A 26,866-nucleotide genomic window follows, 5' to 3' on the forward strand; every position below is an offset into this window, starting at 1 on the left:
CAACCAGACATCTAATCCAAGATTTGAGTTGGTTCATTTAGTCCATCAGCAAATACTTACTGAATCTTTATTAGTGTTTAAAGCACAGCTCTAGGCCCTTGAGAATGTTGTCTTCCCAAGAAGCAGTTTTAATTAGGTTGAAAAGGCATGCTATTAATGCTAAACTATAAAGAGTACGTGCCAAACAAATTATATTTGAGGTAAGTGTTTGAAGGATTTTTAAAAGGGAGGGTTGAGAGCTTATCCTGTCAAAGCTAATTAGTGTAAAGTCTTTCTCATGAGGTTAGTCCTTTGGTCACCAGGGATGCACTGTGTTTTTAAGGTTTTGGCTGAGAATGCATCATTCCTTTTGAAGAGGACACAAATTGTGTAAGTGTTCTTTCATCTCAGGGATGAAAACTCAATATATTTTACAGAACATAGTATGTTGTCATGTACTAGATAGTTTTCTTTTAAATTCTGGATTTAAAATCAGTATAATTGCGGCATAATGAAGTGGGACACAGGAATACTTAGGTATGAGAAGACCTTTGTCCATCTTAATTTGGCTACTTGCTAGCCATGTGATTTGGGCCTGAGTTAGCTAAGCCTCAGTCTTTCTTTCTGTATTATTTGGAATTATAAAGATGACTCTTGATACTTCCATAGAACTATTGTGAGAAATTACTAAACTGGCCAACTTTAATTAAAGGCTGTCTGTTATACCCTAGACATCATGGTAGGCTTTAAAGATATATTTAGAAGCTGTATAACCTAGTGGAATGAAAATGAAGAAGCAGTATATCTGAAAGCATGTTGTAAATTGTGAAACACTGCCTGCCTGTAAGATGGCTCCTCCTGAACTGGACTACTTTATCTCGCCTTACTAACCCATTGTGCTCTCCTCCACCAAAGCCTTTTGTTCAGGCTGTTCCCTGTGTTTGTCAGAACCCTACCCATCAGAGTTAGATCTCCATGTAGTAATCTCTCATCCTTCTAGATAGAGTTGATTTTTTATCTTCTCTGTGCCCATAGTTTATAGATTTTTTCATAGCAGAAGTAGAAATTTGTTATATTTTATTTATATATGAATACAACTTGGTTGCCTGTAGTCAAAATCTTTGCCTTTGAATCTACCACTTTGCATGAGGACAATGCCATGTGTCAATATGAGCACTCAATAAGATGATTGTCTAACTAGTGAAATATATGAACTATGGATTTTTAATAATATCTTTTGTTGGGTTGTGACTTTTAGGTTAAAACTTCAACAACAAATTGTAGATATTGAAAATGCAGAAAAAGAAAAACAAGAAAATGCTGACCTGAAACAGGTATTATTTTAGCAAACATATTGCTTTTATTTTTTTAAGTGCTTCTTTAAATCTGTGTTTTGAATCTATTGGAATTTTATATATAAGAATTCTGAAAATATTTGAATTGATAATGAATTGATGAGGTTGATATGTAAAGATAAAGTGTTTAAACCTCTTTAAGCTCTAGTTTATTAAGTTTCTTTTGCTAGTTGCTGTTTTTCTTAAAATATTTATATGCTGTGGCCCATGATCAGTTTTTTATTACTATTTATTTACTTATGGCTGTGCCGAGTCTTCGTTGCTTCACGCAGTCTTTCTAGTTGCAGTGAGCGGGGGCTGCTTTCTGGTTGTGGTGTTCAGTCTTCTCATTACTGTGGCTTCCTCTTATTGTGGAGCATGGGCCCTAGGGTGCTTGGGCTTCAGTAGTTGTGGTGTGTGGGCTTAGCATTTGTGGCACGTGGATTTAGTTGCCCCATGGCATGTGGAATCTTCCTGGGACCAGGGATTGAACCCTTGTCCCCTGCATTGACAGTCATATTATTAACTACAGGATCATCAGAGAAGTCCCAAGATCAGTTTTTTAAAATTATATTTTAAAGGACAATATTTTGATATTATGAATTTAAAAAATGAATTAGAAAGATCATCCCTGTTTTGAGTTACTTGTGTGATTGACTTGTAACTTTGCATTTCTTATTCCATGAGCTATTTTTTTTATTACATTCCTGTGAAATCTAAAGAATTATATTTATGGAAGGAAATTCATATTTTAATTAAAATTGTTTGGGTTCAGGAAAGGTTTATATGGGCAAAACATACTATGAGGAGTGAAAATTCCATTTTTAGGATTTATGCTTTGCATATATAGTTATAGTTTTTGAGTCTGAAGTAGGAGGGCATAATGTTTAGTACTCAGAAGTTATCTAGTTTCATGGCATTGGGCTTTCTGTCATCCTGAAGATATGGAAAAGTACTAAGCTCTTTGAAGGTTGCTTGTTCAGCCATCTATAATACAGATTTAATATTTACAGCTGCAGTTAAAAATACTGAATAGTTCTTCTGGAGAAATTCATTCTAAAATAGAAATCTGAGACATACCTTTTTACTTTATTTTTCTGACGATTGCTTTTTGTACCTATATAATTCTGTGGGTGGCTTTGCTGCTATCAGAAAGTAATGAAATTATTTCTTCTTTATTGCATAAGGAATCTGGTTTCTTTTGACTCTTGAGTCTTATAATGGATTCTTTTGCTCTGAAATCACTTAAACTCTCTGCCTCCTAACTTCTCTCAGAGAATGGCTTTTAGAGGTAGAAGAAAGTGAAAGAGAAGTGAGAACTTGTTTATTAATTGGTAAAATGGCTTTTTCAAGAAGTAGGTATAAATATGTCCCAAATGTGTTATTTGGATAGAACTTAAGAGCAGTGATGTGAATCTCCTAGCCTGTTAATTTGTAACTAGATAATCAACTACTTTTCATGAGAAAAACTACTCTCAGATAAAAGTAAACTGGGATAGAGAAGCCTGAGTGACATTTCACGGTTTGATAAGTCGTTCTAGAGGCAAAGGAATCCCTACCATTCATTAGGCTTCTCAAATCATCTTTCTTCTGCCCAACACTAGATGTATAGAATGCTTGAAAACTACTCCGAAACAATATGAGAGTGAGCCTTTCTGTATTTATGATTTCTGACTGTTCAGAAAGCAGAACTCCCTGACGGAGTGCTAATCACAAGGTTTGTGGGAGTATGAGATGGATTTTCTTAGCAGCTTTCCCAGCTCACTTTTTAAAATCTGTTCTTTCCTAGGAGGCTAGGAGACTCATATTTGGATTCTCTTTGCTCACCTCGCTGCTCTCTTTCTAAGGACCCTTCTTCCCATTTCTAGTACCTCTTCTGGCCTGCTTATTTGGGCAAGCGGAGAGAGGACTCAGTTGCAGATTGAGGAATAGGGTTCTTTATAGTCTCTGGTTATATTAAGAAGTGATCCTAATGCTGCTGCTTTTTATTATTTTGTTCCAGGGTATCCCAAAGGGCACATCAGTGGGGTGGGACATTTGTGAGGGAAGATGCTTAGTGTCTTCTATATCTCTCATATTCTGTTGCATTTGTTTATGTTTCTCTTCTTTTAAGCAAATCAGTGGTTTGCAGATCCAAGTGACCTCACTGGCAAAGTCAGAAAATGAGTTGCTGAATTCAAACCAAATATTGAAGGAAATGGTGGAGAGGTTAAAACAGGAATGCCGAAATTTAAGAAGCCAAGCTGAAAAAGCACAACTAGAAGTTGAAAAGTAGAGTTTGCTTTTTTATGTACAAATTGTTTCTTCTTTCTGCTGTATTATATATAGTTCTTTTAATGATGATTCCAGGGTTGAATGTACTTTGATAACTAGTTAAAATACCCCATTGACACGTACAGTGGTTTTAGGTAATGTATTTTCTGTTTCTAGAGATGAGCTTTTAGAACTCTGAGATTGCTTTTTAAAAAAAAGAAAAGACCTCTTAAAATTCTGCCTGACCACAGTATTTTGAAAACCTTCAAAGAAACACTTCTTTATTCATTGAGTAAATCAATACATTTCTTACTTCAAATATATAAATTCTTCTGAATGCCAGAAGTCAGAAACAAAATTTTTGATGTGTACAATTTACTTCCTAGAATTAGAATTAGAATCTTTTGGATTTTCTCTTTGAAAAGCTCATTTATTTGTTTATATTTTTTGATCTTGGAATCTCTTAGTAGTAGACAGTCTGGTAAACTGTAGGGAGATGATTGTGGTGATCAAGATTTCCCTGAAAACTTTTGTTTATATATGGTAGAAAACTACTGGTTTGTATTTGCTTTGTTATTATAACATGTCATTATAAGTTTTTGAATCTATAAAACATTATTCTCTTCACATTTTTTCTTCTGAAGGCTGCTCGCCACATAAAATTTTTTTTCTTATTTTCAGTTTTTCATTTTTTAAGGCTTGTCCATGGCTTCGTATATGTGGTTGAATTTCAAGAAAAGTAAGCAAGATAATTGTCCATAGTGTGTTGTGACATACCACAGAGTCCAAATTATTTTGCTTATATTTTGCAAAAAAATTAGAAATTTGTATCTTGGAATCCTTTAAGTGTTTGTGGAATCCTTTAAATCTTTAAGTGTTTGATTTCAAATGTGCTTAAGAATTCTAATAACAGGATAGCTAGCAAATTTAACCAACTTATCATTGGTTTCTGAATGTTATTCATAGGATTGTTGTTTAGTCACTAAGTTGTGTCCAACTCTTTGTGACCCCATGAACTATAGCCTGCCAGGCTCCTCTTTCCACAGGATTTCCCAGGCAAGACTACTGGAGTGGGTTGCCATTTCCTTCTCCAGGGGATCTTCCCAACCCAGCAGTCAAACCCTCTTCTCCTGCATTGGCAGGCGGATTCTCTACCACTGAGCCACCAGGGAAGCCCATTTATAGGATTACATAGCAGAAAATAGCTGGACTAGGGGCCAATAAGATGTGATTTTGCTCCCAGCGAAGACACTTAAAATCTGTATGACCTTAGTCACGCAGTCTGACTCCTCAGGGTTTGTATATCTCATTTGTACTGCCTATAGTGAGGATACAAAAAAATCATAAAGTATACGGAAGAGCTTTTAAGATGTAAGTTGTTATGATGTTACTATAAAATAGCATGTATATGAAATTTACTCTAGCTAGAAAACATACCACATTAAGACTAAATAACAATGCTGATTTTAGCTGTCTTTACTGAGCTCAGTTTTTAATAGCTTGGTGGTATCAAAGTGAAGAGGAACTAAAAGGCCTCTTGATGAAAGTGAAAGAGGAGAGTGAAAAAATTGGCTTAAAACTCAACATTCAGAAAACTAAGATCATGGCATCTGGTCCCATCACTTCATGGCAAATAGATGGGGAAACAGTGGAAACAGTGGCTGACTTTATTTTTCTGGGCTCCAAAATCACTGCAGATGGTGATTGCAGCCATGAAATTAAAAGATGCTTACTCCTTGGAAGGAAAGTTATGACCAACCTAGACAGCATATTAAAGAGCAGAGACATTACTTTGCCAACAAAGGTCCGTCTAGTCAAGGCTATGGTTTTTCCATTGGTCATGTATGGATGTGAGAGTTGGACTATAAAGAAAGCTGAGCACCGAAGAATTGATGCCTTTGAACTGTGGTGTTAGAGAAGACTCTTGAGAGTCCCTTGGACTGTAAGGAGATCCAACCAGTCCATCCTAAAGGAGATCAGTCTTGGGTGTTCCTTGGAAGGACTGATGTTGAAGCTGAAACTCCAATACTTTGGCCACCTGATGCGAAGAGCTGACTCATTTGAAAAGACCCTGATGCTGGGAAAGATTAAGGGCAGGAGGAGAAGGGGATGACAGAGGATGAGATGGTTGGATGGCATCACTGACTCAGTGGACATGGGTTTGGGTGGACTCCGGGAGTTGGTGATGGACAGGGAGGCCTGGTGTGCTGTGGTTCATGGGGTCGTAAAGAGTCGGACACGACTGAGCAACTGAACTGAACTGAACTGAACACATATATACGGAATCTAGAAAAATGGTATTGAAGAATTTATTTACAGGGCAACAGTGGAGAAACAGACATAGAGAACAGACTTATGGACATGGGGAGAGGGGAGGAGAAGGTGAGATGTATGGAAAGAGTAACATGGAAACTGACATTACCATATGTAAAGTAGATAGCCAACAGGAATTTGCTGTATGGCTCAGGAAACTCAAACAGGGGCTCTGTATCAACCTAGAGGGGTGGGGTGGGGAGGGAGATGGGGGGGAGGTTCAAAAGGGAGGGATATATGTATACCTATGGCTGAGTCATGTTTAGGTTTGACAGAAAACAACAGAATTCTGTAAAGCAATTATCCTTCATTTAAATAAGATTTTTATGAAGAATAAGTGATGTAGTACATGTATTGTTTTAATAAGCACAGTGGCTGGCTCATAGGAAACAGTCACTAATGGTGGTGTTAGGAAATACGTGGTCATGCAAGAATGCCTGTGTTGAATAAGGAAGGATGTGGTGAAGAAGGAGGCAGGGAGTTTGATTATACTTGTGGTAATATCTATTTAATTCTAAGAGTTAATGGGTTTTGCATACATTCTCTGACAGGGTATTGGAAGAGAAGCAAATACAGTGGTTGGAAGAAAAGCATAAGCTTCATGAACGTATCACTGACAGAGAAGAAAAGTATAATCAAGCTAAAGAGAAATTGCAGCGAGCTGCAATTGCCCAAAAAAAGGCAAGTGGTTCTTATTAAATTGTTTCTATAGAGTAAAAACATAACTATTTTAGGAGAATAAAATATATAATTAAAACAGACTTTAGTGGTATGTTAAGTTTGATATTTAAACATGACATTTTGCTGTCAACTTTGCAAAGATAAATTGAGAACATGCAAACTACTCAACAGGTTTATTTCAAAATATGTGTACAAGTCAGTTTTTCAGAACCCACATATGGTTTTCCACAGAGATGGTAGTTTTCATTGATAGTTCTAGACCAGCCCATACAAGGCTCATTTAACTCCTTCACTTAAAATACAGTGTGATTAGGTCTGTTTCAGCTGTGCTTAACCAGTGCTTGTAACATTGTTTTTGTGGTTCCAGTACTTTTTTGTTTCCAACTCAGGAATATAAGAGCAAGTATCTCCTTACTCCAGCAGAAGGAACTAGGACTCCCCTGGCTTCTAAAACACCTGTGATAGTTCCCACACTCATGATCTTTTTAAAACTTCATCTTTGCAGGCACATTTTCTCCAGAACCTAAAAACTTTAGTCCAGGGCATTATGGAAATAATGTAACCAGGTGATTCATCTAAGTCAGTGGTTTTTACAGCAGCAGACCCAAGGAATGTAGCATAGCCCCGTTAGTAACCATGGCTCACTATGGCAGCAGTTCAGCAGTTATTTTCAGCAAGATTGGCACATGTATGCTGGGTGAAGGGGAACGTAGTGAAAAAAACAATCCCACAAATGAGTTGTTATGTCTTCATTTCATAAGTTCCCTTAGTACTGGCATTGGTGTGAGAAAGTGAGAAGGTCTAAAATGAGAGGAAGGTACTTCAAGACATATACAGACTGGTATCTTAATGTCTATATGTTTATTGGTAAGTGTAGTTGTTCATATTTGCTTAAGAGAACTGTATATCATTTACATATTCTGAATTTGGAAATAAGGACGCAGTTGCTAGTGACTTGTTTATGTTATTAGATATAACTGCCAAATTTGTCCTGATAGTTGGAGTGACAACATGACAGACCTAAATGTTATTACTTCCCCATTTTCTTGGTTTATGAATATTGCATTTCTCCTTCTTTTATGCTAAAAATAGTATAACAGTGAGATTATAAAACAGTACTTAACTATATAGGAATACCAGTGTTTTATACTGGTATGAATATAAATACTTATGTTGTTTCATTGTTTTTTCCCCTGAATCTATCACTTCTCTTTCTCTTTCCTTCTGTCCATGTAAGTACTGAGCAGTGTATGGGTATTGATGGGGTTTTAGTGAAGTTATTTCATGGCTTGGGATGATCTCAGAAATCCTACTTACGCCTCCTTGTATTGTTTGAAGCCTAAAAGCATCTGAAGCCAGATTTTAGCTGGAAATCATTAGAAATTACAAGGGCTGATTTTATCTTTCACAGAAAAACTTTCATGTTGAGGCTTTAGAGATAAGTATCTTAGAGATCAGATTCTAATTATTGAGGTTAGGTTGGGTTGACTTCCTTTGGAGCAAAAGTGACATCCAGTGGTGAGACAGATTATAAGCTAATCATAGGTATACCCGAAAGAGGGGAGAAGGTGGTATTTTAAGAAACTTGCAAAATAACCTTTGATCAGTATTGACCTAGGATGAATGTTTTTCCTACTGAAATAACTGCCAAATGATGGGTATGAATATAGTAAATACCTATTTTACTTTTAAAAATCTAATCTGTGGATTATGATTTTAAGTTGTACAAAGTTGTTAATTCAGTAAATAATTATGACCCAGAGCTGTCCCATTACGTGGAACACTACCCTGTAGGCTTACAACTGTACCTTAGTTACAGTGAAAAAACAGACAATAAATGTGACATGGGAATACTGTCAAAAAAGTATTTAAGTATATGTAATTTTAGGGCTGGAGGATCTTAGTATTCAGATAGATTTTTGCAGATTAGGAAACTGAAGTGGTAGGTAGCCAAGATCACTTGACTAGTTAAGAATGCCATGACTGAAATCTGCATCTTTCTATTCTTAATTCTGTGTTTTTTCTGCGTTGTTACTCTTTTCATTTCTCCCTTTCTTTGATTCCAGATACTCTACTGCTCTTCTCTTCATTGTAGCCATAATGCACATAAGTCTTACTTCCTGTGGCAAAACAGTCACTATAAAATTAATTTCTTTAACTCAGACCCTTTTCCCATTCAAATTAATGTTTCTGTATGAAAATTTTGGCTATAAGATTCATAAAATTGCAGCAGACTTTTAAAATTTCTTTAGATGACAAAAGTCACAACTTTCTTACATGGTAAGACTTAAAACAGGTCAAATATGTATTAACTCTAGAGCAGAAATCATAATCCTGTGAAAGGTTCTTATAACTGGGGAGTAGCAGCTTGATCTTTTTTCCCACAGGCTAGGTGAGATGGCTCACTGCCATCTGACTGTATTTGTTTACAACTCCAACCTCTTTAAGCACAAAGCTTATGTCATTTCTGGTAAGTGACATTACATGAAGATGTAATGTTAATGTGTAATGATATTTTGTTGTGTTGATTTGTTTGGAAAAGCTTGACCAGGTATCTTAAGTTGGAATGCCCTTCTGTAATTGATGACTTCTCTGTATGTTTTCCTCACACATTCTTGAAGTGTGAGTATGAAGAGCAATCTCTTGGCATGAGGACAATGATTTGTGCTTTTCCTTTTGAGGCACTTGAATTAACTTGTGACTTTTATTCTAAGGTATATGTCTTTGAAATAATTCTTGGTTAGAGGTTATGAATGGTTTAGAAAAAGAAATGAACTGTAGTCTTAAAGTTGTAAAATATTTATTGAATATGTTTTGTGGCCTGGCATTATGTTATACACTGAGCAGAACATAGAAGCCATGATTAATTCCTGTCCTTGTTGACCATATAATCTAACTGGAGAAATAAAATAACATGCAATACCTAAAGAATCTATTAGTCACTTCCATGTGATCTGTATGGACACTAAAGTTTGAGAACCACTCTCCTAGAGAGAAGAAAGCTTGAAAGCAGCCTAGTTAGAAGGCTATTACAGTAATCTTAAAATGATGTAAGAGGTCTGGAATTTGGGCTTGCAGTATAGAATGAAGGTGAAGGATGACTCCTAAAAGTATTCCAAAAGAAAAAAAATTACTATTACAGTGCTAAATAAGAAAGAGGAAAATAGGAAGTATTTTAGCTATGAGAGGATATAAGAGGAGTTGTCATAATGGAATAAAGAGCATGTGTCAGTTGGGTACAAAGAGAAGATGTATTTGACTAAACACATGTCCAATATAAACTGATAACAGTGCATCCATGTAGACAAGTCCTGGACTCTTAAGTGAAGATATTGTGTAGGTAACCAGAAATAATGGAACATAAAGCATGAAGATCAGTAGTTCAGAATAGAAATGTATAATTAGGCCCTTCAAATTTCAGGAATGGCTGAAGAATAAAAGGACTATGAACTAAGTTGTCTGAGAAAGTAGCTGATTTAGTAGAGGAATGATCAGATGGTCATAGACGTAGAAGCTATAGTATGTTGTCATATAAGCCACAGGAAAGAAAGATATCAAAGATAAACGCTCATAATTGTTGAAAAGAGTTCATTGAATTTGGCTAGAATGTGGTAAAAGGAAAACTTTAGCTTTGAATCTTGCATCAATATTCTTTTGATTTGTCTTTTACTCTTTTGTGTTGTAATGTTTATAACACTAAGGCATCCATTTGATTGTCCTGTGATTGTATCAGACTAAAATCAAAATTAAAACCATTTCTTACAGCCACTTTCCCCTCTGGGCTTTGATTTCTTTCAGTGGAACACCATTCTTCCAATCACTTATGCTTCAAACCGGTGGTTCAGCCTGAGGGCTCCCTTTTCCCACATCTAGTCAATCCCTGTATTAGTTTCCTAGGGTTGCTATAACAAATTACTACAAATTATGTGGCTTAAAGCAACAGAAATGTATAATGTTATAGTTCTAAAGTTAGAAGTCCAAAACCAAGGTGTCAGTAGGGCCATGCTCCCTCTAGGGGCTCTGGGGTAAGGGTCTGCTCACATGGTGTTCTCTCTGTGCGTCTTGCTGTGTGTCCAGATAGCTCCCTTTTTATAAGAACACAAGTCAGTATTGGATTCAGAGCCTACTCTCATCTTATCTCTACCCTTTTTTCCAAATAAGGTCACTCTGGAGTGACCTTCCAGCACCAAGAACCAATTACCTAATTTTCTGGACACCAACTGGGTGTCTAACTATTCAGTTACATTCTGACACTACATCAGATTCCACAGATTAAAGGGTTCAGTCTCATAAGACTGCCTCCATGTCAACTGCCAGGTTCTCAGTCATCTGCACTGTGACCAATGACTATAAATTGGGGTCCCTATAAAACCCCTGCCCAGGTTCTATGAACATTTTATTTCTATTTCCTGGTTTATTATACTACGACTCAGGAATAGCCAAATAAAAGAGATGTATAGGGCAAGGTATAGGAGCAGTGAGGCGTACCACCCTCCTGGCAAAGAGTGCACTCACTGTGCTGGCGGCTTTCCAGGGGTCCTTGGTAAGCGTTTTATAGGTGTCAGTCTCCGGTATCCCGACTCCCAGAAGTTGAGAATGGGAGGTGGGAGTAGGGCTGAAAGTTCCTACCTTCTTACCACTTGGTTTTTCTAGTGACTAGTCCTATTTTAAGACTATCTAGGGATCCCATCCTAAGTTATCTCATTAGTATTAACTCAGATATAATTGAAAAGGGCTGATTATGAATAGCAAAAGATGCTTCTGTCACTCAAGAAATTCCATGAGTTTTAGGAGCTCTCTGCCAGTAACCCAGGAAACAGACCAAATACATTTCTTTTTCTATCACAGTCACATTCTGAGTAAACGTAAGTAGTATGGAGACACTCTTCTACCCAATACAGTCACTAGAGCCTGTGAATTCTTCCTTTATAATATATCTCGCATTTTCCCCACCTCATTTCTTTTTATTCCTATTGCTAACATCTGAGCTCAGACTCTTCTCTACACAGTTCCTCTGTGTTCATTTAGTCAGTTTACTCAACATATTTATTGAGAACCTGCTGTATGCTACGTATTGTTTTATTTGCAGAGATATACAAATAAAGACTGTACTAAGGAGCTTATATGGTAGTGGATGGGAGACATGGAGTAAAGAATCAAATACATGTCAGGTGAAGCTGTGTGCTAAGAGGAAAACTAGTGGGGATAGAGGGTGGTGTTTTATATAGGTGAGCAGGGAAGGCTCTGATAAGTAGCATTGTGCAGAGACCTGGAGGAAAGAAGGGAGAGGTCATCTTTTGTTTGTAGGGGAAGAATTGTTCCAGAGGGAATAGAAAGTAAAAGGTGGAGGCAGGAGTTGACTTGGTATGTTGAAGGAATACAAGAAGGGAGACCTGATTAGCTGGAATGGAGAGAAGTAGGAGGAGGCTAGGTCATGTCGGGCTTTTTTTTGCGTTTTATTCTGAATAATAGGAACACACTAGAGAGTTTTGAATTGAGAAATGGTATAATCTGAATTATATTTTAAGAGAATTTCTGCCTGTTGTGTAGCAGGGTAAAGAGGACTCAGAAAGACCACTTTTGCATAGTCCAGATGAGAGCTGTAGAGAACTAGTAGTAGACTGATGGTAAGATTCTGGATACGTTTTTAAACGTGGAGCTTACAGTGGTTATAGGGTATTAAGGAGATATATCAAAGGTGACTGACATGTTGGGCTTGAGTACCTGGTTAAAGTAGAATCGCTGTTTACTGACATGGGAAAGACCTTGGAAGGGGCAGATTCAGGGGTAAAACAGAGATGCCCCCTTTGGACACATTAACTCTTTGAGATGCCCACTAGACTTCCAAGTGGAGACATTAAGCATTCTGGTGAATATATGAATCAGAACTTCCAGGAATAGGACTGGGCTGGAGATAAAGATTTGGGGCTCACCAATGTGTAAATGGTATTGAAAGCAATGGGACTAATGAGGTCACCTAGAAAGTGAAGGAAGACCAAAAAGAACAGATTTGAGGATTGAGTTTTGAGGAATTCCAAACTTTAGAAGTTGGGAAGTCAAGGCAGAGTGGCCGGTATGATAGGAAAAGAACCAATGAAGTATTGGATGCCAAATGAAGAAAAATGCTTCAAGAATAATTAGCCATGTGAAATGACATTCATCAGATCAGATCAGATCAGTTACTCAGTCATGTCCGACTCTTTGCAACCCCATGGACTGCAGCACACCAGGCTTCTCTGTCTATCACCAACTCCCGGAGCCTACTTACACTCGTGTCCATTGCATTGGTGATGCCATCCAATCATCTCATCCTCTGTTGTCCCCTTCTCCCACCTTCAATCTTTCCCAGCATCAGGGTCTTTTCCAGTGAGTCAGTTCTTCGCATCAGGTGACCAAAGTATTGGTGCTTCAGCATCAGTCCTTCCAATGAATATTCAGGGTTGATTTCCTTTAGGATTGACTAGTTGGAGCTCCTTGCTGTCCAGAGGACTCTCAAGAGTCTTCTCCAACACCACAGTTCAAAAGCATCAATTCTTCAGCACTCAGCTTTCTTTATAGTCCAGCTCTCACATCCATACATGACTACTGGAAAAACCATAGCTTTGACTAGATGGACCTTTGTTGGTAAAATAATGGAGATTTGTTGGTAAAGTCTGTCACTGTTGCCACTGTTTCTCCATCTGTTTGCCATGAAATGATGAGACTGGATGCCATGATCTTAGTTTTGAGTTATAAATGTTGAGTTATAAGCCAACTTTTTCACTCCTCTTTCACTTTCTTCAAGAGGCTCTTTAGTGTCAATGAAAAATTAATCAGTCAATATAAGAAAGAATTGTAAAATTTCATTTGAGACAAATTTGAGGATTATAACCAAAGAGCATCTCAGAAAGTTTTGAGAGCTGTTTCCCCCATTAGAAGTCAAGATGCAGTTTATTTTTTTTTTTTTGAGACAAAGAGTTGTACATTAAATGACATATTGTTGACAGTTTACACAATCCAGAATTAAGCACCATTGTTATATGGGTCATATGACCCCTTACAAGATCAAGAGGGAATGTTAACTTTCAAGGAGTTGTCTTGTTGATGCTAGGAGAATGTTGCCATTTATGGTTGAGCAGATATTCCTGCTGATGGGGGAGGTTTGGTCAATGCATAATGACAGATACACAGAGGAGAGGAGGCCAAAGGCAGAGAAGAATTTTTATGTTTAAATTTTTCTTGTCTTCCCATAATTTGAACTTTATTTCACAATGGTAAGATGATAAAATAGTAAGATGAAGACAATTTATTTGGCTATGTGAGTATTAAAAAGAAAACTGGAGGAAAACAATATAATGGGAAGGACTAGAGATCTCTTTAAGAAAATGAGAGACACCAGGGAACATTTCATGCAAAGATGGGCACAGTAAAGGACAGAAATGGTATGAACCTAACAGAAGCAGAAGATATTAAGAAGAGTTGGCAAGAATACAAAGAAGAACGATACAAAAAAAGATCTTAATAATCTGGATAACCATGACTGTGTGATCTGTCACCTAGAACCATACATCCTGGAGTGTGAAGTCAGGTGGGCTGTAGGAAGCATCACTGCAAAGCTGGTGGTGTGCTTAAGTTGCTCAGTCATGTCCAGCTCTTTGTGACTCCCATGGACTGCAGCCCACTGGGCTCCTCAGTCCATGGGGATTCTCTAGGCAAGAATAAGGAAGTAAGTGTAAGTGTTAGTCGCTCAATCGTGTCCTACTCTTTGCGACCCCATGGACTGCAGCCCACCAGGCTCCTCTGTTCATGAGATTTTCCAGGCAAGGATACTGGAGTGGGTTGCCATTTCCTTTTCCAGGGAATCTTCCCAACCCAGGGATCAAAGCCTGGTCTTCTGCACTGCAGGCAGATTCTTCACCTACTTGAGCTACAAGGGAAGCGGTTTGCTGTGGCTTCCTCCAGGGGTGTTTCCCAGCGCAAGGACCGAACGCAGGTCGCCTGCATTGCAGGCAGATTCTTTACTGTCTGAGCCACCAGGGAAGCCCAAAGCTGGTGGAGGTGATGGAATTCCAGCTGAGCTATTTCAAATCCTAAAAGAGGATGCTGTGAACGTGCTGCACTCAGTATGCCAGCAAATTCGGAAAACTTAGCAGTGCCTGCAGGACTGGAAAAGGCCAGTTTTCATTCTAGTTCCAAAGAAGAGCATTGCCAAAGAATGTTCAAAGTACTGCACAATTGTACTCATCTCACACGCTAGCACAATCATGCTCAAAATCCTTGAAGCTAGGCTTCAACAGTACATGAACCAAGAACTTCCAGATGTTCAAGCTGGATTTAGAAAAGGCAGAGGAACGAGAGATCAAATTGCCAACGTCTGTTGGATTATTGAAAAACCAAGGGACTTCCAGAAAACATCTATTTCTGGTTCATTGACTACACTAAAGCCTTTGACTGTGTGGATCACAACAACTGGAAAATTCTGAAAGAGATCAGAATACCAGACCACCTTACCTGCCTCCTGAGAAAACTGTATGCAGGTTCAGAAGCAACAGTTAGAACTGAATATGGAACAACAGACTGGTTCAAAATTGGGAAAGGAGTGCATCACGGCTGTATTTTATCACCCTGTTTATTTAACTTATATGCAGAGTACATGATGCACAATGCTGGACTGGATAAAGCTCAAGCTGAAATCAGGATTACTGGGAGAAATATCAATAACCTCAGATATGCAGATGACACCACCCTTATGGCAGAAAGCAAAGAGGAACTAAAGAGCCTCTTGATGAAGGTGAAAGAAGAGAGTGAAAAAACTGGCTTAAAACTCACCATTCAAAAAACTAAGATCATGGCCTCCAGTCCCATCACTTCATGGCAAATAGATGGGGAAAAAATGGTAATAGTGACAGACTTTTATTTGCTTAAGCTCCAGAATCACTGCGGATGGTGACTGCAGCCATGAAATGAAAAGATGCTTGCTCCTTGGAAGAAAAACCTATGACAAACTTAGACAGCATATTAAAAAGCAGAGACATTACTTTGCCAAAAAAGGTCCATCTAGTCAAAGCTATGGTTTTTCCAGTAGTCATGTATGGATGTGAGAGTTGGACCATAAAGAAGGCTGAGTACCCAAGAATTGATGCTTTCCAACTGTGATAGGAGAAGACATCTGAGAGTCCCTTGGACAGCAAGGAAATCAAACTAGTCCATCCTTAAGGAAATCAACCCTGAATATTCATTGGAAGGGTTGATGCTGAAGCTGAAGCACCAATACTTTGGTCACTTGATGCTGGAAAAGATAGAAGACAGAAGGAGAAGGGGACAACAGAGGATGAGATGGTTGGATGGCATCACTGATTCAATGGAACATGAGTTTGAACAAGCTCCAGGAGATGATGAAGGACAAGGAAGCCTGGCGTGTTGCAGTCCATGGGGTCACAAAAAGTCAGACACAATTGAGCGACTGAACAACAATCTTGTAGTCATTGTTGATGGCTTTGTCCAAAGTTGTTCCTGCGGAATATTAAGTATGCAGGTCTGATTGAAGTAGAACATAGTTTGTCCAAGGATTTTTGTTGTGAAGAACAGAGAACTGACTCAGATTGTGGGAGCAAAAGCTTCTTTTAAGAAGAAATTATAGGATGATTCCGTTGCAGGGAAAAAACTGATGATGCGGGAGAAAGAGGGCAAATGAAGGGACAATGTGTTTTAGTAGGCAGAAGGGCATTAGATTCAGTTCAGAGGGGGAAGGGATTGGGACACGGTGTCTCTGTTGTAACTGGAAAGACGACAAAATATTTAGTTGTAAATTCCTGATAAATTGATGGATATAATGGGAATGTGTGGAAATTCTCTACTGATTACTGCTATTTTCTCAATGTGAAAAAGAATCTGGGTCACCAGCTCAGACCGTGAAGAGTGGAGGTCTAACAGATTTGAGGAGAGACAAGAAGTTGTGAAAGAATGAGTTTGGGAGAGTGATTGGATTAGGGGAATTAGTAGAAATCCCAGGTACTGCTCTGGGGTCCATTTGACACTGTTTAGTCACTGAGTCATGTCTGACTCTCTGGGACCCCATGGACTATAGCCCGCCAGACTCCTTGTCCTTTGGATTTCCCAGCCAAGAATAGTGGAGTAGGTTGCTATTTTCTTCTCCAGGGGATTGTCCTGACTCAGGGATTGAACCCATGTCTCCTGCTTGGCAGATGGATTCTTTACCACTGAGCCACCTGGGAAACCCCATTTGAAGTTAGTGCTGGTTAATTTAAGGTAAGACCAGTCAGCATAATTTTGTGTATGTGTGAGTACACGTGTGTGTGCCCGCTGTATTTCAGTTGCTATAGGTCCAACTGTGCAGTCAGTAAAGTCATATTTAACTAAGGTCAGTTTCTCCAGGTGAGTTTGAAGAAGGAGACTTGAGTCAAGATAATGAGGGTTCTATGAAGAAATTAACGTTAGGGTCTAAGGCATTCATTGAGTCTACTAGTCAACCAGCCATGCAGCTCTTTTATAGCATTCTTACTCAGTTCCTGGCAAAGAAGAGTCCTCAGTAAATGGCTGTTTTTACAGTGATGAGGATAACAGTGTCATGACTCCTATCTTCAAGAAGCTTATCTCCAGATTTGCCTCTTAAGAGGCAAACTTCAGAGCCCATCTTTTACATTGATGCCATATTAATCTTTTCAAAACAATGCTTTTACCCATCAGTCCACTGCAGGAGAACCTTCAGGGGAATCCACATTCTTATAGAATTACAGATTCTTCTTATTCAATTCTTACCCTTTCTAAAAAGCCTTTTCTCATGTTTTTGTCCTTATTGATTGGAGTTCCCTCAGAAATCCCTACAGTTTGTATTAACTATGATTAAAATAGAGCCCAATTAAGTGGGCACTCTGTATATGTGTGTGCATATAAATATACATAGTTGGTTAAGATTTCATGAAAGTGAAAAAAGTTGTATTTTGCTACAGTTTAAATGAGCAGTAAAAATGGAGAAATATAACTAGCGTTTAAGATTAAAGTTTTACATAATCATATAATAATGAAGTATTAAGCATTTCCATCTTTAAAATGTCTGCTGATAGTTGAACTAAAATACCTAAAAGGAGCATATGCTTTTGATAGTAACAGACTAGGAAATATGTGGATCAGCTCTCCACATGAGAACTAGAAGAAGCAGACAAAATATTTTTAAAAATATCCCCATGAAGGGCAGTGAAGAATTAAGAGGCCAAGATCCTGTAGAGATAGGAAACCTAGAGAGATGAGCACGACATTTGGCTGCTTTTCCCTTAGAGGAAACAACCAGTTCTAGAAGAGAGAGCTGAGAAGTGAAGCAAAGCTTTTGACAACCTCATAGGGGAACAAAAATCAGAGTTCAGAATCTGCTAGAGAGATGGTCTCAGGTCTCAGTCCACTAGTGCTTTGGGTTGACATTGTGAAGGAATATACCCTTGGCCTAAGAGTGAACTGAGAATAGCTTGGTCCTTGCAGGTATTGAAGCACAGCTTCAGATAATCTGTCCTTATAACTATTTTAAATTAACCCCTATTTGTTAGTGTTCCTAGCTGTCTGCCAGAAACAAGTATAAATCTTTTCTAAGGGAAACTAACATTGTAAGGCTTCAAGTTACTTTCTCAGTTTTTAAATGATAATATCTGTCCCTAAATAAAAAATAAACATAGACATCACTGCACATTTATTGGAGTGACTAAAATCCAAACCACTGACAGTATCAACTGCTGGTAAGGATATGGAACAATAGGAACTTTCATTTATTACTGGTGGGATTGTAAAATGATACAGCCATTTCGGAAGAATCTTTGGCAGTTTCTCACAAAGCTGAAACAGTCTGGCCATACAGTCCAGCAGTCACGCTCCTAAGTATTTATTCAAACGAGTTGAAGACTTGGGTTCTCACACACACACACGCACGACACTGTGCACAAACTGAGAGCAGCTGTGTTCATTATTGCCAAAACTTGGAAGCAAGAAATACGTTCTTAAGTAGGTGCATGGTTAAAAAAAGCTGCTATATCCACACAAAAGAATATTATTCAGTGATAAAAAGGAAGTGAGCTATTAAGCCATGCAGAGATATGGAGGAACCTTAAATGCATATTACTAAATGAAAAGAGCTGGTCTGAAAAGACTGTTTACTATGTGATTTCAAATACATGTCATTCTAGAAAAGGCAAAACTATGGAGACAGAAAAAAAATCAATGGTTGCCAGAGTTTGTGAGGTTAGGGAGTAGGGATAAATAGGTAGAGCACAGGGAATTTTTATGGCAGTGAAACTATTTTTGTACAATGCTACAGTAGTGGACATGACTGAACAATTAACACACACACACAGTAGTGGATACATGACATTATGCATGTGATAGAACCATAGAACTGAGCAACACAAAGGATGACAGTGAAAACTGTGGACCTCAGTTAATAATAATGTATCAATATGGGTTCATCAATTTTAACAGATTTCTGTTAATAATGTTTAAAAATAGCTGCATGAGGAAATAACACTGAAAATCAAGAGAAGTAACAACCAGTGTAAGCACACCCCCACGGGGATCCAGGAAATGGAGTTACCAGACGTAGACTTTAAAGTACCATGTTGTGTATGCTCCAAAGTAAGTGCTTGAGAATTGCGCCAGAAAACTAGAAGACATTTTTTTGTTTTAAATGGCAAGTTGAGAACTAAAAACACTGAATTAACTGAATTATGAACTCTATGGGTAGATTTAGCAGAAATCAATGAAGAGAAAATATGCAATAGAGAGAATTTAACTTGACAAGGCTGATCAGTCTGAAAAGATGGTGAAAAAATCGATTCTCCCCAGACTCCTTATAGGTAGGTAAGTAAATAAACACGAATGGACAATATAATGGGCCCTGGTAGCTCAGGAGGTAAAGAATCTGCCTGCAGTGCAGGAGACCCGGGTTCAATCCCAATGAAAAGGGGGATATCACTATATATCTTACAGATATTAAAACAGAATATTATAAAAACAACTGTTAATAATGCAGTTTAGGGTGAACAAATTCCTTGAACATCTCAATAAAACTAATACAAAAATTAGGAAATCTAAGTAGTCCCGTATCTATAAGAGAAATGCAATCCTTAATTTAAAACCTTCCATAGAGGGGGTACTCTTTTGCCCCCTTCTGATGCCTATGTCAGAAGCTTTCTCTATCTCCTTTATACTTTAATAAAACTTTATTACACAAAAGCTCTGAGCGATCCAGCCTCGTCTCTGGCCCCGGATTGAATTCATCTCCTCCGGAGGCCAAGAATCCCGTGTCTCATCGTTCAGCAACAACCTTTCATCTTGGGGGCTTGTCCGGGATCCTTCAGGACAAGATGGGCCTGATAATCTATGTGAGCCTACTTCTGCTGACTCCAGAAATCCTGAGTCTGCCGTTGATCCTCAAGACAATGCCTTCCTGTCCTGGGCTCACTCCTATGCTGCATTCCACAATCTAACGGCTGGGTCTGTGAAGCACTCCCCTCTTCATCAGTGAAAGGCGTCCCATGGTGGACATCTCCACTTCAAGAAAAGGACTTTCTCCAAGTCTGCAAATATCTTCAACAATCGCATGTGATGCCTCTTCTTTTTTTTTTTTTTTTTGTGATGCCTCTTCTTAAACTGATGACATCTAACAACCTTAAGATGGACTGATGTAACTATGGACATAATGTGACTTTTCATTTTGATTTTAACTTGGTTTAATGACTATTTTGCCTTACATCTGTAACTGTATAATGGGTTTTCTAACCGTCTAAAAGCTTTTAATTTACAAATAGTTGTCCGAGCTCCTTATGAGTGCCACATCCTCCTCCAACTATTACTTGGAGCCCCTGGATCAGACATCCTCACTATGAGGATTAGGAGAATATGTTGCCTCACCAATTTAGGGACAACGCCCCTTGTCAGCTCAGAAGCAGTTATGGAATGAGAACGACGCCCCTTTTCCCTAGGCAACATAATTCTCCTAAAAGAAAAGGGGGGAATGAGAGAGTCATTTCCTAGGCAGGTTGATAAGAAGTCTAGGGGTCCCCAAGGAGAGAGAGGTCTGGGATATTCAAGGAGGAAGAAAGGACAAACTTTTTTACTTTTTTTCCTCTACATTCCTTAGGATTATATAACAATAATGTATCCTGCCTGAGGACAGTCTTTGGATTAAACCCTCTGGCTAATTCTGTTATTTTAAAACATAAATTATGGGAGTAGGTCTGGTCTTTACAAGGATGTATCCTGCCTGAGGACAATCTTTGGATTAAACCTTCTAGCCAACTCTGTTATCTTAAAATGTAAATTATGGGAGTGGGTCTGGTGAGGTCTTTGCAACCTCCAGACATTCTTTGGATTCATTGGAGAGTATATAACTCCATTGCTAACACTAGCAAGGGGGTACTCTTTTGCCCCCTTCTGATGCCTATGTCAGAAGCTTTCTCTATCTCCTTTATACTTTAATAAAACTTTATTACACACACACACACACACAAAATAAAACCTTCCACAGAGAAAATTTGATACTTGTATAATAAAATTATTACCACAGTAAATCTAGTTAATAGTTAACATCCATCACCATACATAGCTACAGAATCATTTTTCTTGTGATGAGAACTTTTAAGATAAATCTCTTAGCAGCTTTCAGATATGCAATGCAGTGTTATTAACTATAATCACCATGCTGTATATTACATCCATAGGACTTACTTATTTTTTAACTGAAAGTTTGTACCTTTTGATCTACTTTACCCGCTTCACCCATCCCTCACTCCCTGCCTTTGGCAACTGCCCATCTGTTCTCTATATCTTTGAGCTTATGTTATTTTAAAGATTCCACGTATAAGTGAGATTACCTGGTAGTTTTTCTTTCTCAGTCTAGTTTATTATACTTAGCAAAATGTCCTCAAGATCCATCCATGTTGTTGCAAATGGCAAGATTTTCTTATTATGGCTGAATCATATTCTAATGTGTGTGTATCACATTTTCTTTATCCATTTATCCATTGATGGACACTTGCTTCCATGTCTTGGCTATTGTAAATAATGCTTTAGTGAACATGGGGTGCATATGCCTTTTCAAGTTAGTATTTTTGTTTTTCTCAGATAAATATCCAGAAGTGGAATTACTGGTATTTCTATTTTTAATTTTTTGAGGAATCTCCATACTATTTTCCATGTGTGCGTTCTTAGTTGCTAAGTTGTGTCAGACTCTTTGAAACTCCATGCACTAGATAGCCCACCAGGCTCCTCTGTCCATGGAATTTTCCAGGCAAGAATACTGGAGTGGTTTGCGATTTCTTACTCCAGGAATCTTCCAACCCAGGGATCAAACTCGTGTCTCCTGTGCCTGCTGCATTGGCAAGCAGATTCTTTACCACTGAGCCACCTGGCAAGCCCACTGTTTTCCACAGTGGCTGCACAGTCCCACCAACAGTGCAGGAGGGTTCCCTTTTTTCCACCTTCTCACCAACAATTGTTTCTTGTCTTTTTGAGAATATCCATTCTAACAGTTGTGAGGTGATATCTCATTGTGGTTTTCACTTGCATTTCTGTGATGTTTAGTTCTTTCTTTACATAGACAACAAACAGAAAATAAAATATTTAAATCCATTTACATTAGCATAAGAAATACAAAATACTTAGGAAAAAATCTAATGAAAGATATGCAAGTCTACACTGAAAATTGCAAATATTGCTAAGAAGAACTAAAGACCTAGCTAAAGGGAAACTATACCATGTTTGATTTGAAAGACTCAATATTATTAAGACGTCAGTTCCTCTCAAACTGACCTACCAACTGAATGCAATTCTAATCAAAATTTCAGTACTTTTCCTTGTGGAAACTAGAAAGTAGATTCTAAAATTCATATGAAAGTACAAAGGACTAGAACAACCAAGGCAATCTTGAAGAACAACAACAAAGCTGGCGGACTTAAAGGATGTGGGGTCAATTGGTTATCCTTAACCCAACCTAATTAGATAAAAATGAACCACAGACCCAAATGTGAAGGTAAAAAATAAAACTGCTAGAAAAAAGCTTGAGGAGAAAATCTTAAGATCTTGGGATAAGTAAATATTTCTGAAATAGGACATTAAAAAAAGAACTAATCCTAAGAGATATGATTGATAAATGACATAAAAGTGTCACTTTTTTTTTTTTTTTTAAATAAAATGACACTCTTAAGAGAAAAAATATTTCCACACACTGGGAGGTCAATCTGCCACACATATATCTGACAAAGTATTCATATTCTGAATATGTAAAGAATTCCTACAAATAAACAGATTACTCAAAATATTTTCTTAAACAGGGAAAAGACTAGGACAAACATTTCATTAAAAAAGGATATCCAGATGGCCAGTATGCATAAAAAGATACTCACCCTCATTAGATAACAGGAAAATGCAAATTAAAGGTATAGTGACGTATTATTCTATTCCACCAGAGTAGCTAAAATGTTAAAAGACTGACCATACCAAGTGTTGGTAAGGATGCAGAGCAGTTCGAACTCTCATATATTGCTGGTGGGCATGTGATTAATGGGCTTTCCTGGTTGCTCACACGGTAAAGAGTCCGCCTACAATGCAGGAGACCTGGGTTCAATCCCTGGGTTAGGAAGATCCCCTGGAGAACCCACTCCAGTATTCTTGTCTGGAAGATCCCATGGATAGAGGAGCCTGGTAGGCTGTAGTCCATTGGGTCACAAAGTCGGACACGGCTAAGCATGCACACAAGATGTGATTAATAATTTGTTAGAACCACTTTAGAAAACTGCCAGTTTTACTAAAGTTAAAACATGTGTATTCTGTATGACTCATTCCTGAATATGTACCTAAAGAGAAATGAGGACATATATCTACCAAAAGCATATTCAGCAGTGTTCATAAAAACTTTATTCGTAGTAGCTTCAGGCTAGAAACAATTCAAATTGTTTTCAAGAGGAGAATGGATAAAATATGAGGTATTTGTAAAATGGATAATGGCATAACAATAGAGAACTGTGATATGCAATAAACATGACTTAATCATAGAGATGAAATGTTGAACAACAAAAAATCAAGAGATGGAAGTATATACACTGTATGATTTCTTTGATGTGTGTGGGTGAATAAATAGTCCCGAATCACCTGTCAATACATTAATATATACTTGTGCTAATAAAGGACAGAAAAGTGGTTTTAGTGCCAGGGTAGGCAATAAGTGAACTCTGCCTGTAAGCAATACCATGAATAAATCTCCCAGTATTGAGTAAAAGAAAAAAGCCATCTGTAAAAGAATGTGCACTATGATTCTGTTTGCATGAAGTTCAAAAACAGGCAAAACTAAACTTCAGCTTTAGAAGTGGATTGGTTGTTTATGTTTTTGGAGGACAGGGAGGGTGGAGATTGAAAGAGGGAAGGATAGGGGCCCTTCTGGTACGGCAGTGCTCTTGACCTGTGAGGTGACACCTGCATTTGCTTTGTGGTTTTACATTCTGCTCTACATTTATATTCTGCTCATTCTTTAGTAAGCTTGTTATCCTTTATAGCTACTGAGTGAGTGTCAACATTTATAGGTATTTTTCTGTTTTTTAAAAAAAGGCAAACTTTTTATAAAATTAAAAAGGTATTACCTTTTTTCATTTACTTGTTTTGCATTTTACATAGATTTTTCCATATTATTAGAAAATTTTCCCTTTAGAAAGGCATGTTTTCAAACTGAGATGCATCCATAATCAGTCTTAGCTGTCTGATCCTTTAATTTACAACTTTGGTAGTGATTTATCAATTGCAAACTTGCTTTTAATTTTAAATTTATAGTTATTTTAAACCCACCATATCTTCTGGGAAAATGAAGAGCTCATGATTATCAGGTGACAGGCAAACTCATTAGTAAAATTTGACTCCTTCCTTTCTTAGAATTTTTATTTGCACAATTTCCTTATTGATGCTAATTTTCTGGTTTGGCATTTATAATAGTTCTGTTTGTTACATTGAGGGTATGAGCTAGATCTCTGCATTATTACCTTTGCAATTTTCAATAAGCATTGTATCCACTGATCTTTACTCTGATTATTCACTGAAAATACTCATCTCTAAGTAAAATTTTTTTGGTGAGTAAAATATTCACTATATAGCTTTGTTCAAATAGGAGAGTATGTGTTACCATACTAGTTTCTTTTCTTTTTTTTTTTTTTTTAGAGAAAATCTCTGCATGAAAACAAACTGAAGAGACTTCAGGAAAAGGTAGAAATCTTAGAGGCAAAGAGAGAAGAATTGGAAACAGAAAATCAGGTGTTAAATAGGTAATATGTTTGTATGTATATATGCCCCATGTGGTATTTTGATGTTATAGAACTTTGTTTCTGAGTATAATGTACTTGGGTTGCTTTTAAAATATAAATTTAAAACAATCCTAAAACTTCATTAGACTCCTCATTCATTATCTTTGCTATTTTTTTTCTGATTGAATGTTTCTTAAACGAAAAGGTCTTTAACATATGCATTTCTGTTTTGTATGGTTGAGACTGACAGGAAGGTCAATCCCTGGCTTTGGTAGCCAGGAGTGGTGTAAATCCTTGCTGCTGAGACAAGACAGTTTAGTGATTACAAACTCTAAATTGTGGCCACAACTTTGAATCAAGGCTGTTTTTTAATGTTTTGGTATGGGAAACATCATTGGGCAGTAGTTTCTGGTTCTTATTTATAGCCAAGCACAACTAATAATCTGTATCATTAGCATTTTTGAGCAGAGATTTACCATTTTTATTTAGTAGTAGTGGCATTGTATGACCCATGTGATTTAAGTTAATAAAATCTTTTCAATTTCAGCTAATTAGTGGTAGTCTTCAGCATTTAGACAGTATCAGACTTTTCTGTAATGGAAGTTGCCTGTATGTCAAGCAATGATGTTTTAACAATGTGCACTGGTCTTCTTGGGTATAATTAGTACTAAAATGTGAACAGTTGTGTGTGGTTTTTTTTTTTAGAACATCCAAGAGGTTTCCAGACTGTGCAATAAATGCCAGTTTTACAAATACTTTCTGTTCCAAAGTGAGAAGCCACCACATTCATTCTAAAACAAAATTCAACTTATTATTTCAAAATTAATCGTTGTGGAGGAGGTGTTATCAACTCAAGAGTGGGCAGCTATGGCACAGATCATCTAGAACTTTAAATGGTTTTGAAACTATATTTGATTACTTGTGATATTAGGAAATTAATGTCCAAAAAGGTGGTGATCTGTGAAGGCCTGAAAAGTTTTTTTTAATCCATGTCATTTTCCCTTAAGTTGGGTAGCTTTACCTTTGTCATTAGGAACATTAAAAAAAAAATAGGACAAAATAAATTAGCTATGTTTGACCATATTTCACCTACAAAATTCATAATATTCAACCTGGTATTTTCTCTATTTCTATTTGATTTCTGAAGTAAAATAAGGCACCCCCTTTTTTTTAAGGAGTCCTTGTAGTTTGAAGATTCATGGGTTGGGGGAATAGAATTAAAGTAAAAATATCAATGTTTTTAATCTCTTAATTGTCAAATAAAACTTTAAGTTGACAGCCTACAGGGCCAACAATAACGCATGTAATTAAGATGTCATGTTTCTGTTTATCTTTCTAGATAAACTGAATTTTATGTATTATATATAGGTAAATCTTATAACTTAAAAATCCTTCCCTCCCAATTAAAATAATGTTCTGTGACTCATACTGCTCTTCAACAGAATATAACTGTATTAAGCAACAGAAATGCTTTTCCTTTTTAAGACAAAATGTTCCATTTGAAGAGTATACAAGGCTTCAAAAAAGACTAAAGGATATACAGAGAAGACATAATGAATTTCGAAGTTTAATTTTGGTTCCTAATATACCTCCATCAGCATCCATCAATCCTGTTAGTCTTCAGTCATCAACTGTGATTCCAGGCATGGAACTGTCCTTTCCTCCTCACATGCAGGTATGGGCATTTATTTTAGGAGAGCAAAGTTAGATAGATACTTCTGTAAGTTTTACCTGTTTAAATAGTCAAAAACCTAAATCTTTACCAGAAAAATTGCTGAGAGGCATAGTGGATTTGAATCTATCCTTCAGTGATGATGCTAGGAGTAAAGTCTCCTACTGGGCACCTGAAAGGAAGGAACTGATAAAGTCTTTGAGTAAACTGTTGAGTTTGTAGGTCACTCATGTAATTCTGATTATTACCAACATTTATGCAAATGTACTATGCACTTTCCATACAATATTTTATTTAATCCTAATGAAAAATGCTTTGAGGGAAGGTATTAGTATTCCTAGTTTGCAGATGAGGAAGCTGAGTCAGAGAGG

At 37.3% G+C, this 26,866-nt stretch overlaps 1 protein-coding gene across 6 annotated transcripts in view; it reads left to right on the forward strand.

Annotated features, from left to right (window-relative positions):
* CEP83 (centrosomal protein 83) overlaps positions 1 to 26,866 on the forward strand; it is a 136,220-nt gene that overhangs the window by 108,074 nt on the left and 1,280 nt on the right. For 3 of the 6 annotated variants that reach the window (XM_043447430.1, XM_043447431.1, XM_043447434.1), the window contains 5 exons: positions 1,238 to 1,313; positions 3,427 to 3,584; positions 6,431 to 6,560; positions 24,741 to 24,844; positions 26,309 to 26,498. In XM_043447430.1, the coding sequence (XP_043303365.1) occupies positions 1,238 to 1,313; positions 3,427 to 3,584; positions 6,431 to 6,560; positions 24,741 to 24,844; positions 26,309 to 26,498 (658 nt within the window). Of the gene's footprint in view, positions 1 to 1,237; positions 1,314 to 3,426; positions 3,585 to 6,430; positions 6,561 to 8,947; positions 12,834 to 16,744; positions 16,809 to 24,738; positions 24,845 to 26,308; positions 26,499 to 26,866 lie in introns of those variants that run through there. The other 3 variants (XR_006265535.1, XM_043447432.1, XM_043447433.1) reach the window with 3 other exon arrangements.

Source organism: Cervus canadensis, chromosome 25 (assembly GCF_019320065.1).
Source record: "Cervus canadensis isolate Bull #8, Minnesota chromosome 25, ASM1932006v1, whole genome shotgun sequence".
NCBI lineage: Eukaryota > Metazoa > Chordata > Mammalia > Artiodactyla > Cervidae > Cervus > Cervus canadensis.